This window comes from Cajanus cajan, chromosome 2 (assembly GCF_000230855.2).
Source record: "Cajanus cajan strain Asha chromosome 2, NIPB_CcT2T_4, whole genome shotgun sequence".
Classification (NCBI taxonomy): domain Eukaryota; kingdom Viridiplantae; phylum Streptophyta; class Magnoliopsida; order Fabales; family Fabaceae; genus Cajanus; species Cajanus cajan.
The window spans coordinates 65,511,578-65,524,058 of NC_138518.1; the positions used below are offsets into that span (position 1 = coordinate 65,511,578).

The window sequence follows — 12,481 nt, forward strand, 5'->3', positions numbered from 1 at the left end:
AAATGGGTTAGAAATGTTGGTTCATCCTGTCAAAGGGCAAACGGGTGGGTCAGCGAGCTAGCTCGCATACCACTAAAAAATTATAAAAGAAAAATGTATCTTATGTTCAAATTAAAAAACTGCTACGAATAAATAAATATAATCACATAAAATTAAAAATGCATACATATTGTGCATAATATATGTTCAACAAAAATAAATTACAAATTTATAACAAAATTAAATAGAAATTAGTCCACTTAAAATAAAATCAAAATCAAGTTACAAACTTACAAATTACTAATAATCTAAATTTTCTAATAGTTCACAAATGAAACCCAATTACTTATGTGGGTTGGCAGGTTGTGACGGGCCAACTCACCATTTGGCCCCGCTAGTTGGCGGACTTGATGGCTTGACGGGTTGGAATGATGGGTCTGGCCTGTCAATTCTTAGCGAGCCAATGAGTCAATCCACAGGTCACATCCCATTTTGCCAATGAGACAATGAGCCAATGCGCTAAAGGAACTCAAGTGGTTCTTACTTGCTATCGAGTGGTCATTTGTTCAAAGTGAATAAAATCAAGAAATTAAGTTATGTATGTTATATACATCAAGTTATAAATAAATTTATGAAGAGGAACTATTGCTTATTATTGAGTGATTATTTGTTTTTGATAAGTAGCAATTTGACTAAGTTTTTGTTCCCCAATAAAGTACAATATAATGGTAATTTTCTTTAAATATATTTTGTATATAATCTTTTTAACTTTGTATATATTTGATAAAATTAATTTATAATTTATAGATCAAGGACTAAAAATTTAAATTTGATAACTTATAAGTTAATTTATGAGTGGGTACGAATGGACTTAAATTGGATTTGTATTATTTTTTTACACGATCCAATTAAATTTAATAGAATCGTCTGGATTGAATGTCTCTAAATTTTTTTTAATAATTTGAGTCAAACCAATTCGACTATAGTTAGATTGGATTGAATCGGATCATCTGAATTATATATCATTTAAAAAAAATAAAAAATAAAAGTTTGAAAAAAAAATAAATTAAGGTTATATTCATTCCCATATTGTATGAATAGTTGTAGCATACCTATACTTAAACTCTAATTGTGATAAATTGAGAGGAAATAAAAGTATAGAACTATAAACATGTAGACTATCATATGATAATTGAAGTGTTATAATATTAAGAATGAATAGAAAGTTTGGTTGGCATCTTCAAATAATAATCCTTTTTTTACTAAGAAATTCTAAATCTTTATAAATTATAATGATTTATTTGTTAGATTGAATTGTATTAAATTTTCAACATCAAAATCTGTAAACTAATTGGAACTTGTTGAATTTGCATTTTTCAATTTGATTCCAACCATTCATCAGTTTTTCAAATTGATCTAGATTCGTGACTAATCCTAAGTTTACTAATAAAATTAAAATATTTAATAAAATTAGTTAATAAATTATCTAATTATTGTAAAATGACACATTTATTTGATAATAAGAAGATAAAAATGATTTCAAGTAAATTAATGATGATAAAAAAAGAGAAAGAAAAAAAAGCAAAGTTATAAAAATAAGTTATAAGTTACTTTAATTAAATTATAGAAATAAGTTATAAGTTTCTAAAATATACCACACAAACTTATTTTAGTCAAATAAGTTGATCAAAGAAAAATTATAAGCTCGTCAAGTGTCTCGCAATCTTAAACCTATTGTTTCCCTTGAAATTAAATTTGTATTCTTTACGCCGTCAAATTGATTATCTCATTTATTTAACTTGTACTTAGAGCATTATGATTTGATATATCTTTTATCCTTCCAAATTGAACTCAACATAACAATATTTATAACAATTCTCGTCGTCTATTCCACCAGCTGAGTTAGATGAACGATGAGAACTATAGTTAAAATTAATATTTAACAACTTCAAGTTGAAAAAAAAAATGTATTTTTAGATAATTACATTAAAATAATTATATGTATAAAAAAAAGTTTTAGAAAGGATAATGAATGCTTTTTAATGTATGACAAAAATTTTAAAAGAGTATTGAATTAATGAAAAAGATTATTCATTAAAAAAAAAAGACTTGAGTATCAAAAAACTTGAGTTTAACGTCAGGAATCTTGCTATCTCGAGCAAATCAGAACACTTCTAGACAGAAATATTTAAAATTGAGGGACAATTAACGTATTGTGTATTTATGAGCGGGTAACATTTAATTTCGAACAAGTTCTTAGTTTGTGGTGTTGAGAATTGGTCCCCATATGTTGAATGGTGGGGAGTATATCCAGTTTTACTGTTTTTGACCCTTTAGTTTATGGTATTTATGCAGCAGAATCAAAGTTTAATGGCATGCACTAATGACCCGCACAAATGAAGCAACAATCATATTTACGCACTCCCATATTATCGTTATTTTTCTCTTTATATGTCTCTCTTCTCATTACATTAATTTCTCGTCATATATTTCACTTCTCTTGTCTCTTCTTATTTCTCACTAGGTAAAATCTATACCAATCATTTTCCCTAATGGAAAGATTCCACTCATTCATGGATAAGGCAGTGAAACTCGTTAGAGCCAAGGCAGTGGGGGAAAAAGTGGGGCAAGCTGCCAAGCTTTCGCATTTAACTTTTTACCGAATAGTTTAGGTAAGCTATCATTTGCAGCAAAATTAATTGATAACCAATCTTGGTTAAGATCATTCTAGTTAAAATAGTTTTACATGAACATTATGTCTTTGCCAAATGATAATCACTATAAACGTTTTCATTCAATATAATTATTCTAATTGGTATATATCAAATATACACTAAGAGATCAGAACAAGTCAACACAGTTCATGGCTAGAGATAAACTTCTTTCGCCTCTGAATTTAATTATAAGATGCCTATCAATTTCAATTTTCAAGGGTTGCAAGGGTTTGTTGATACTGGGCGATATATTACGCACAATTATCTAATAAAAGAAAATTATATTCCGATTAAGTCCAATAAGATGCGCATCTAAGTAACAATTTCAGAACGCACAAAGGATTTACAGAACGCGTGAAAAAATCTCTTGAAAGTCGATATAACTATTTTCTATTTGTAATAAGGTATAAATACACTGCCTGAAATTTTATTTTATTTTATTTTTTCATTTTTGTTAATATATAAATAAAATGTGAATTATTTTGACAATATAATAGCGACCCTAAAAATCATATCAGATAATTTAATCATACATTGATGAATTATATGTTTTGATGTCCTGATACCAATTTGACAGCAGATAGAAGTAGCTTACAGACTTGAACGGGAGTCAATTTTAAATGCTCCAGCCTACGGAAGTACCTAATAGTTTTACAAGCAGCATTTAGCACTAGGCATGTCACACATCAAGCAAACGAGAATTTTGCTTGTTGCATTGCATCGAGACTAAAACATGAAAAGAGAAATAGTATAGGTAATAAAATCACACTCATGCCGAACCTAAAACAAATATGTAAGAACAAATAAATGAAATATGGTTCGGTCCCAACAAGAAAAAAGCAAGGATAGCACACGTTTCTGACTCACCCATACACATATATAGACACCTCAGCCTCGAAGATAATAAATCAGGGTACAAATTTAATGTCTTTGAAATATTCATGTTCAAGAGCGCTCCTGGCAGTAATTCTTTTGCTGGGGTCCAAGCAAAGCATGTTCTGGAATACAATATAAATGCACTACTAAGCACTGGAAAAAAAATCAATAATAATTTGGGGAGGACATAAAACATTTGCATATTAGTATCTAAAAAAGAACTTAATTGCAAAACATGGATTGATATAAAGGATAGAAAAATAATAAAGATGAAGTAAATTGTTACGGGATCTTTCGCTATGCTAAATAAAGTGTTTCAGAAGATTAGTCCTTAAGTATTGACCAAGAGATACTTGGTTTGCCGAAAAAAAAAAGGGACAGGCACGCGCTGTTAACAGATAATACCACCATACAGGTTTTAAGTAAAGCTACTTGGTACAATTGGAGGGAACAACTAAAATTAGAATCATGACTCATAAGTTCCTCATTTGGCATTTGGTAGAATCATGAGTATTACTAATTGGTACAATTTATTAATATCATTAACAAAAGCATGTGAGACTTGATATCCTCATTTGGCATGGTTATCCTTATCAAATTCCAAATAATGAAGAGTTTCTTAGCTATTGGGCTCATCTAGAAGAGAAAGATTTCCATCTAATACTCATTTTACTGTTACTGCTTCAAAATGCATTTTCTTTTGTTTTATCCCGTTTCTCAACAGAACAAAAAGTACTGTCTCCTTACTAATGATGAAAAAATATAACTTTCGGTAACAATATTACATTTATCACCATAATAGAGAAACATTTGACTTTCTTATTATTTAAAAAATATTATACAAGATGTTCCACTTACAGAAAGAAGATCAAGACCAGCTGGCTCAAGATTTGGAACCACAGTTTTCAGGTCCTGCAAAGTCCAAAATAATATTAAATTCTAAATTTTTATGTAAAGAAAAACCCAACTTTCAATTAAAGCAATGTAAAGACAAAACCCATTTAATTACCTTGGGCGGCCACTTGGGAAAGGCTGATTTAAAATCAGGCAATGATGTAACTCCAGGCCATATATCTTCATTTGGTGTACCCATGATTCTTCATACAAGGAACGATGTGTCAAAATATAAGCATGCATTATGTAGCTTTGTTTATTTATTTGTTACATGCCTGTTTGGAAATTGGAAGCAAAAAATATATGGGTTGCATTATATAGATTGCAATACTTACAATATGACAATTTCTGTACTATGAAGTCAAAAGCCACAAATTAATTGGTTGGCTAATGGCTAGAAATATGCAATGATAATTTAAAGGAAACTATGTTTGAAAAAGAGGATGTAGCAGGTACAAAAATTTTAAGCTATGGCTGAAAATCAATAATCACCTACATATTACCATATTATGGCTTCACCAATCACCCCTCAAGTAGTAGTATACTAGTAGTAGAGTATAGATGATACTATGCAAAAATGGTCCATGCCAGTCACGAGAAAAAAAAACAAAAAACGGATGGGAAAAAGTGTAGGAAAGACAAATGTGAATGTATTAGAAAGGAAGCTCTCATTATATATGAAATATCCTATCATGTATATAAATAGGTGGCCCCACATACAAGGCTCCCCTAGTGGGGTCTAAGGAGGGTATATGTATGTAACCTTATCGTTACTAGTGGAGACCGGAGAGGCTATTTCCAGGATTAGAAACTGTGACCTCAGGGTCACAAGGCAGCAACCTTACCATTGTGCCAAGGCTCACCCTGCCTATCAAGTATATATAGAACTGAAATTTTCTAATTATTTTATTTCCTTGACTGACATGGATGCTTGAGGCTTGTGCCCGATTTATCCTTCAACCACCTGCAACAGACCCAATCAAGCTGTGAATCATCCCATGAAATTATCTATAACTGAAACCTAGACGAGGGCCCCAATAGTATTCATAATCAACTTTAAAAGTTGAAACCTACAGTAACCTAGATTAGGGGTCTTCATTGGATTAGGTCAATCCAATAAAACCAACGAACCAAACTGAACTAATTTAATTGGTTCAGTTTTTTGACAAAATCAACTCCAACACAAAACAATATGATGAAACCTGATCTTCATTGGTTCAGCTTTTGGGTTCATATTCTCAGAACTTGTACCAACCCAAAATCAAACCAATTAATAATATATATATACACACACACATATATATATATATAGGAGAAACATCTAGTTAGAGGGCCTTTTTCATAGAGTGAGAGGAATTAATATTGACCCTTAGGTCTAATCATGAATGGTCAAGGGCTCAAGATTAAAAGGTAAAAGTCATGTGTTTTTTTTAAAACATCACATTTAAGTGACCAATGACATTAAATCTTGACCACCTATGTATGATTGTATGGTCCAAATTTATTCCTCCAACTCTCATTAAATTACCCTCTCACTAGATATATCCTCTATATATAATCTTTTCTAGAATTTGAGAAATTCCCCTACCTTTAGCAAATATATACTAAATGGTATTCTAAATTCAATGAGATTTTAAAAGTATATATAGGTTGCCAACCTGATATCCGAACCAACCCAGTGAAACCAAACCAAATTGTTCACTAGGTTGGTTTGGATTGAGTTTGTTGAAAAAAAAAAATTCAAAATCCAAACCAATTGATTTTGATTGGTTTAGATTTTTTCCTCTCTAGAACCAAACCAAACTGATTCATGTATATCCCTACCCTAGATCTTTGAAATAACAATTTTCCTTTGAAAGAACAGGAAACATCTAAGGGTCTTCATAGCAGTTTTTTAAAACACAAGTGATCTCTGAAATTTAGATGAAACTCTTTTAGCTGAAGTTAAACGTACAGATGGGCAAATAAAAATTTGAGGAACATTCTTAGGCCATCAATGACCAAAAGCAGGCATTTGGAAAAGCTTCTACAGAGCTTTATTTGGACTTATGAAAGTGGCTTATGACCTTATAAGCTCTTTTCAGCTCAATTTAATGAGCTTCACAGTCAAACTTGTGAATAAGCTTTCATTTGACTGAGCTTATTGAATATGTACATCATTAAGCTGTTTACCCAAACAAGCCATAAATATCCAAGCAAGACACTCCTTTTTACTTGGCCTAGACTAGTTTATAGATACTCATTTGGAGGGGAAGGGGGTGTTTTAAGATAGAGAGAAAAAAATTGAGTCAAACAGAGTCTGCAAGAATATGGGACAAAGCAGCCTAGTTGGTCAATAATTCAATTACTTGTCAAAACTGAAAAATGAAAACTAAGCACACTATCCTATGAGCCTATATATACACATGTATGACTGCATTTATATACAAGATAATAAGACAAGAAATGCAAAGTAAAGAATTATAAATCCCCTTTTTAGAGAAAGTTATAAAAAGAATCAAATAGTAACATGCATCCTACAAGGCTACAATCGATACAAGAGCTTTCCAATCCACATGCCACCAAAGAGATTCCCTGGAGACCAAAATTCACAGGCTGAAGAATACAAAGGCCATGTAAAGCACATTTTTTTATTGCTAGTCCACAAACATGCATTTTTGCTTAAAGATCAGAGCATTCGGTTCCAAAAATAAAAAGTGGCCAACAGACATCATATTCAGTTCAGCACATGATGGTAACACTTTACCCTCCTCAGAATGGCCAAAAGCTCAGTATTTAATTAAAAGTATTCCTCAATGGCATGCCCAGAACTCAGTAAATATGAGAGTATAGAAAGCAAATCACAAATATAACTAGCTAATGTACAATCTAACACAACTAATGCAAGCTGTGAAAGAGAATATGTTCAAACTAAAAACTATACACTTTGACCACAAGATACCCGACTAAATTCTAGGCTGATCCAAAGACCACACATCAAGTATATAGCAAATCCCTCAAAGGATTTCTGACATTTTTCCTCCCATATCCCCAAACTGGATAACAAAGAATTGACAGAAATTCAACTCCACAAAAACCAAATGGGTATCAAAACTTTGAGAAATGTTAATGTAAAATACAAGCATATGGGACATCACAAAACATGCATATTATTTGCATTGATCCATCAGATTATTACATCAATACTTAACATTCCAAAATATTAAATACTAAAAAAAGTATTTGCAACCTCCCAATCATTAAGATCCACATTAGTTGGAAGAAGCTAGAGACTGCTATGAGAATTTAGGTGGACATTTTTTGTCAAGTTCTCAGCCAACAGAATTTAATATGCCTTACAAAAAACAAAAAAAAATTATGGCAAAACAACAAAAAGGCTATTCACCTGAATATTTTAAACAACTCATCAATCTCAGAGTCCCCAGCAAAAAGAGGACGTTGATTTACCATCTCTGCAAATATGCATCCCACTGACCAAATATCAACTGGAGTAGAATAATGACGGGATCCAAGCAAAATTTCTGGAGCTCTGTACCACAGTGTTACCACCTACAAGAAACCACCAACACTATCACTCAGAAAAGAAAAAAAAAGATGATATGAAGTTTTCAATGTCCATCTACCATTATACCACAAGATTTATGTTTTAAAAGAATCTACTTCCATAAATCTATCAATTTAATAAAATTTTAATATTTTTTTCATTTGAAAAAAAATAAAGACTATACAATGTGGCTATATATATATATATATATATATATACACACACACACACACACATAAACACGTATATATATAGCCACATTGTATTTATATAGCAAAAGGAACAACGAACCTAACAAGTAGCAAGTTATGTGTTTCATAAATTTAAATTTTCAAATTTATAAGACAAGTAACAAGACAGATAATATGAAACAAACCAATAATCTTTCAGAGTTTCAAATGAGGCAATTTCTTTATGTTTAATTTGCAAAATTTTGAAGAAAATCCACTTCTTACGACTCAGATAACTATCACGTGTTATTTAAAGTAAAACAGTTGAAATTAAGAATCCATTATGCAATTTTCTAGTAAAAACAGATGGAATTAACAAGCCTCTAGTCTTCTCACATGACCAAACCACATAACACGATCTTCTATCATCTTCTCCTCAATTTAATAATAAAAAAAATACAGAATGTAGGACAAGAATAAGTAGAAGGCCAGCTGCAAAAACACATTAATGAATTTTAGATCAGGAGAAGAAATAACAAACTACCAATCTAGTCCCCAATATCTGTTTCATTGTTTTAGCATTATAGGGCAGTAACTAAAGTTTGGAGTTCAAAAACATTCAACCTTAAAATGTGCACAACTGATTTCTTTTCTAGTACATGGGCTCATTAATTTCAAATTTAATTGTCTCCATAGTCAGAAGCCAGTAAAAGGTTGCCCACAAACCTCATGTGTAAATGTTCTAACAGGAATTCCAAATGCCCTAGCCAATCCAAAATCTGCAAGCTTTAGTGCATTAGTGCTACGATCTATCAACAAATTCTGTGGTTTTAAGTCACGATGAAGAACTCTATGTGAATGACAGTAAGCAATGCCACAGAGAATTTGGTAAAGGAACATCTGCAGAAAACAACATTTAAAAATTTAATTTCTAAATTAACCGATCCTCTTTGCCAAAATTACCTCATCTTGTTTCGAAACCACAATAAAACATATTCAATTAATGATGCAAGATAAGGTGGAAATAACTAGTCATGATCAAACATACAAACAATGAAAAGGGAAGTTAACAAGAACTGTGGAAAGGAGCCAAAATCTAATGAATTAAAAAGGCTGCATGTCAGTACAACATCTTTATTGTCATACTGCAATGACTTGAACAAAGAAAACAAAGTTTTTCTACTGATTAACTACTTTATATAATATTTAACAAACACAATACCAAACTCCAAAAACAAATAAGAATCATTAACTTATTGACCTAGACCTAGTTTATTTTTTCCATAGAATAGAGATTTCCTCTTTAGCACCTTCAATTTTAATTAGAACTTAACAGCCCAAATCAATATGCTAAAGGTCAAACTTATTCAGTGCATCACTTGTCTTCAAAACAGGAAACTATTATGGACAAAGTCATACCAATTGACTGCTATCCACGTAACTGGTAATTCATCACAAAAATCATGAGACAAGCATAATATGTATGGACCTGCATTTTTGACAAGCTATAGTTATGTTGAAACCATATTTAATCATCATTGGCTCTCATATTTGCTTTATTTAATTTATGCAAAGACAAGTAAGAGGATGAGAGAACCAGGCATTTGGTGGCAAAGTTGTATTTCTGGATCTCTTATAATTATAAGTCTAGTTACAAAAAGTTCAAAAATCTACAAAGGAAAGAAGAGAAGAGAAGTCGCACTTTTACTTGTCGTAGATCTTTTGCAAATTCTGGAGATGAGTCCATGTGCTTCTTTAGATCCAAGTCAAGGTACTCAAAAACCAGATACAAACGCTTCTCACTGTGTACTACATCCTGCAACCTGACCTCCACACATATGCCAATGATAATAAGAAAGTGACTAAAAAGACAAATAACATTAGGACAATAATGTATGAACTATATGAATCAACATAATTAAATGAACTAAAGTCAACAGGTTTTCTTGGGCCATTCAATCCTAATTTTGAATTTTGATGCATACATAACACCCCACAAGCATGTCTTTAGTAGAACTTACAAAACAGTGCAGACAGAATCTGTCACTTGGGAGCATTATGCTGGGATAGTGAAAATCATAGGGACATTAAGTATGGGTTTTTATTGACATACACAGCTGCACTTGGAAATGAAAATGTTCACACATCATTGGTGCATCCAAATGTCACATACACAAACAATTCACAGAACAGCTATAGGGTTTGTAAGAAAATATATCAGACAGCTTTACCAGTTGACCTAAAATTACCATTTTGAACATATTTAGAGTAACGAAAACAGGTTGTCACAAGACGGACAAAACTGAAGAATATGAACAACACGATAATGGCAACATTTTCTATAATGCAACGTTGAAGTGATCAAGAAAATACACAGATTGTTCGATTAATAAACGCATAAACCATCAGCAACATCATCCAACAAGAGTTTAACCATGTCGAAATAATCACCGTGCCCTACCTAGCTTCTGTCATCTACTATTATTTAAATGCCTAAACATTGGTGTTCTATGCAGAATCAAATACCAAACAAAACGAAGACCGTGTTGAGACATTGAGGCTCACACTGAGCATTACGACCACATAATATTCTTGCTAGTTACACGAATTGCATAATTAACGAGCAACGCATTCCTGAGAAACAGTTAGCAGAAATACCTAACAATGTTCCTGTGCTGCATTTCTTTCAAGAGAGAAATCTCCCGAATGGCGGTGCTGGGAACGCCCTCGTCTTCCTGCTCGAGGCGAATCTTCTTCAATGCGATGGTCTCGTTGGTGACGCGGTCACGAGCCTTGTAAACGACGCCGTAGGTGCCTTCACCTATCTTCTCAACCTTCTCGTACTGCAAAAATCCACAAAACGCAGACATACATATACAGAGCGTAGAGGGAAAGAGTCGGCGGAAATATAAAAAGAGAAAGTGAAAGCGGAAGTTCAAAACGCAGCGCGTTTACATTTTACAAACCTGTTCCATCAGAGAAGCTCTCTAAGTTCAAACAATCAGCGAAGAGAAAAGAGGAAGAGATGAAGAAGAAGATCTGAGAAGTTAGGAGTGGAAGAAACAGTGAGAGAGTGGCGCGGCGGGAATAATGTGTGCACTGTGCAGTGCCTCTCTTGGTCTCAGCCTCCTTTCTGGCCAGAGACTGCGGTCTCTCTTTCTCACCCCTTACTTACTTTACGCGGTCTCAATTTCTTTCCTCACATCCCTGTTCCCAGTACTCTAACTTTTTTTTTTTTAAAGGAAAAAAAATGTTTTTTTTTTCTTTTAAAATTTCTCAAATTTATTTTTTTTCCTAAAATGTTTTTCGTCTAAATTTAATTCTTCAAATTATAACATGTGTTATTTTTTATTCAAATATTTAACTTTATTAGATTAGTGCTTGCATAACTAACAGAGTTACATGCGTAGCTAGAAGTGTTTAAAAAATTGAATTTACGGATAAAAATTTCTTCAGTTTTTATATTTTTCACTGTAAAAAAATTAGTTCAATTCAAATTAATTTGCATAATTAATAAAACACCTCAGATCAGTTTGTTCAATTATTTTTCTGTTTAATTCAATTTGGACGAATTGTTTTTGCAGTTCAGTTCTTATACAATTCAATTTATTTCAATACTTTTGAACATTCCTGATGACATAATTGTTCATATGGACTTTTTTTTGGTTGACGAAGATGGCACATGGCATCCACAAGGCAAATTTTCTTTTTTCTTTTTATCCTTAAAAAACCTTTATATCTTATTTTAGTCTTAATAAAATTTAAGTTTGATTTTAAACCCTATAAAATTTATTTTAGTTCATTGAAATTCAAAGCTTAGTTTTTCTTGAATTCAAAGTTTTATTCAACGACATTTTAATACATGAGAAAAAGAGGATGAGTGTTAATTAGAATGACACGTGAATCTAGTCAACTTTTGACTTTCCTAGTTTTTAGGCAATAAAGAGTAAAATAACTATTAGAATAAAAAAATAATTGATTTTGCTTTTTTCAGAAATTTGCTAATGATTATCAATAGCTGATTTTTCATGATTATGATTTCCTTATTGATGTATAAATGCACGTTATGTTATTATACAATAAAAATAATTCAATTTATTTCCTTCATTTTGGATACCGCTTTGTACATTTCTTTTCAAATGATCAACAAATTGCTCACCTGACAATTGTTGGAATATGTTTAAATATTTCTAATTAAAAAAAATTTAATTTTTTAGTCTTTAATTTAAAAGGAAAATTATTGAAATACAATATCCCACATTGTTATAATAAGATGAAGAATATGAATTTATAAAAACATACAA

The 12,481-nt window shown here is 31.6% G+C and overlaps 1 protein-coding gene across 4 annotated transcripts; it reads right to left on the reverse strand.

The window, feature by feature from the left end:
* Positions 1 to 3,205: 3,205 nt before the first annotated feature.
* On the reverse strand, positions 3,206 to 11,394 carry LOC109814491 (cell division control protein 2 homolog). Of its 4 annotated transcripts, XM_020378940.3 has the most exons (9): positions 11,144 to 11,393; positions 10,836 to 11,020; positions 9,880 to 10,000; positions 8,904 to 9,077; positions 7,849 to 8,012; positions 4,579 to 4,666; positions 4,428 to 4,481; positions 3,561 to 3,691; positions 3,206 to 3,335 (listed from the first exon to the last, which is right to left on the reverse strand). In XM_020378940.3, the coding sequence occupies exons 1-8, from the start codon at positions 11,150 to 11,152 to the stop codon at positions 3,602 to 3,604; spliced, it is 885 nt and encodes a 294-aa protein (XP_020234529.1). In that variant the 5' UTR covers positions 11,153 to 11,393; the 3' UTR covers positions 3,206 to 3,335; positions 3,561 to 3,601. The 4 variants fall into 4 exon arrangements, 3 of the variants coding, with proteins under 3 accessions (XP_020234529.1, XP_020234528.1, XP_082924852.1); XM_020378939.2 differs by having other exon boundaries at positions 3,206 to 3,691; positions 11,144 to 11,392; XM_083068726.1 differs by lacking the exon at positions 8,904 to 9,077 and having other exon boundaries at positions 3,206 to 3,691; positions 11,144 to 11,394.
* Between the last annotated feature and the right edge of the window lie 1,087 nt (positions 11,395 to 12,481).

Bases quoted from the DNA above. Each gene is read 5' to 3' on its own strand.
- LOC109814491 (XM_020378940.3), bottom strand. The intron at 9,078-9,879 runs GTGCGACTTCTC...TGTTTTCTGCAG, and splicing joins AAGATCTACGACAAGTAAAA to ATGTTCCTTTACCAAATTCT. The intron at 3,692-4,427 runs GTAAGTGGAACA...ATTGTATTCCAG, and splicing joins CTGGTCTTGATCTTCTTTCT to AACATGCTTTGCTTGGACCC.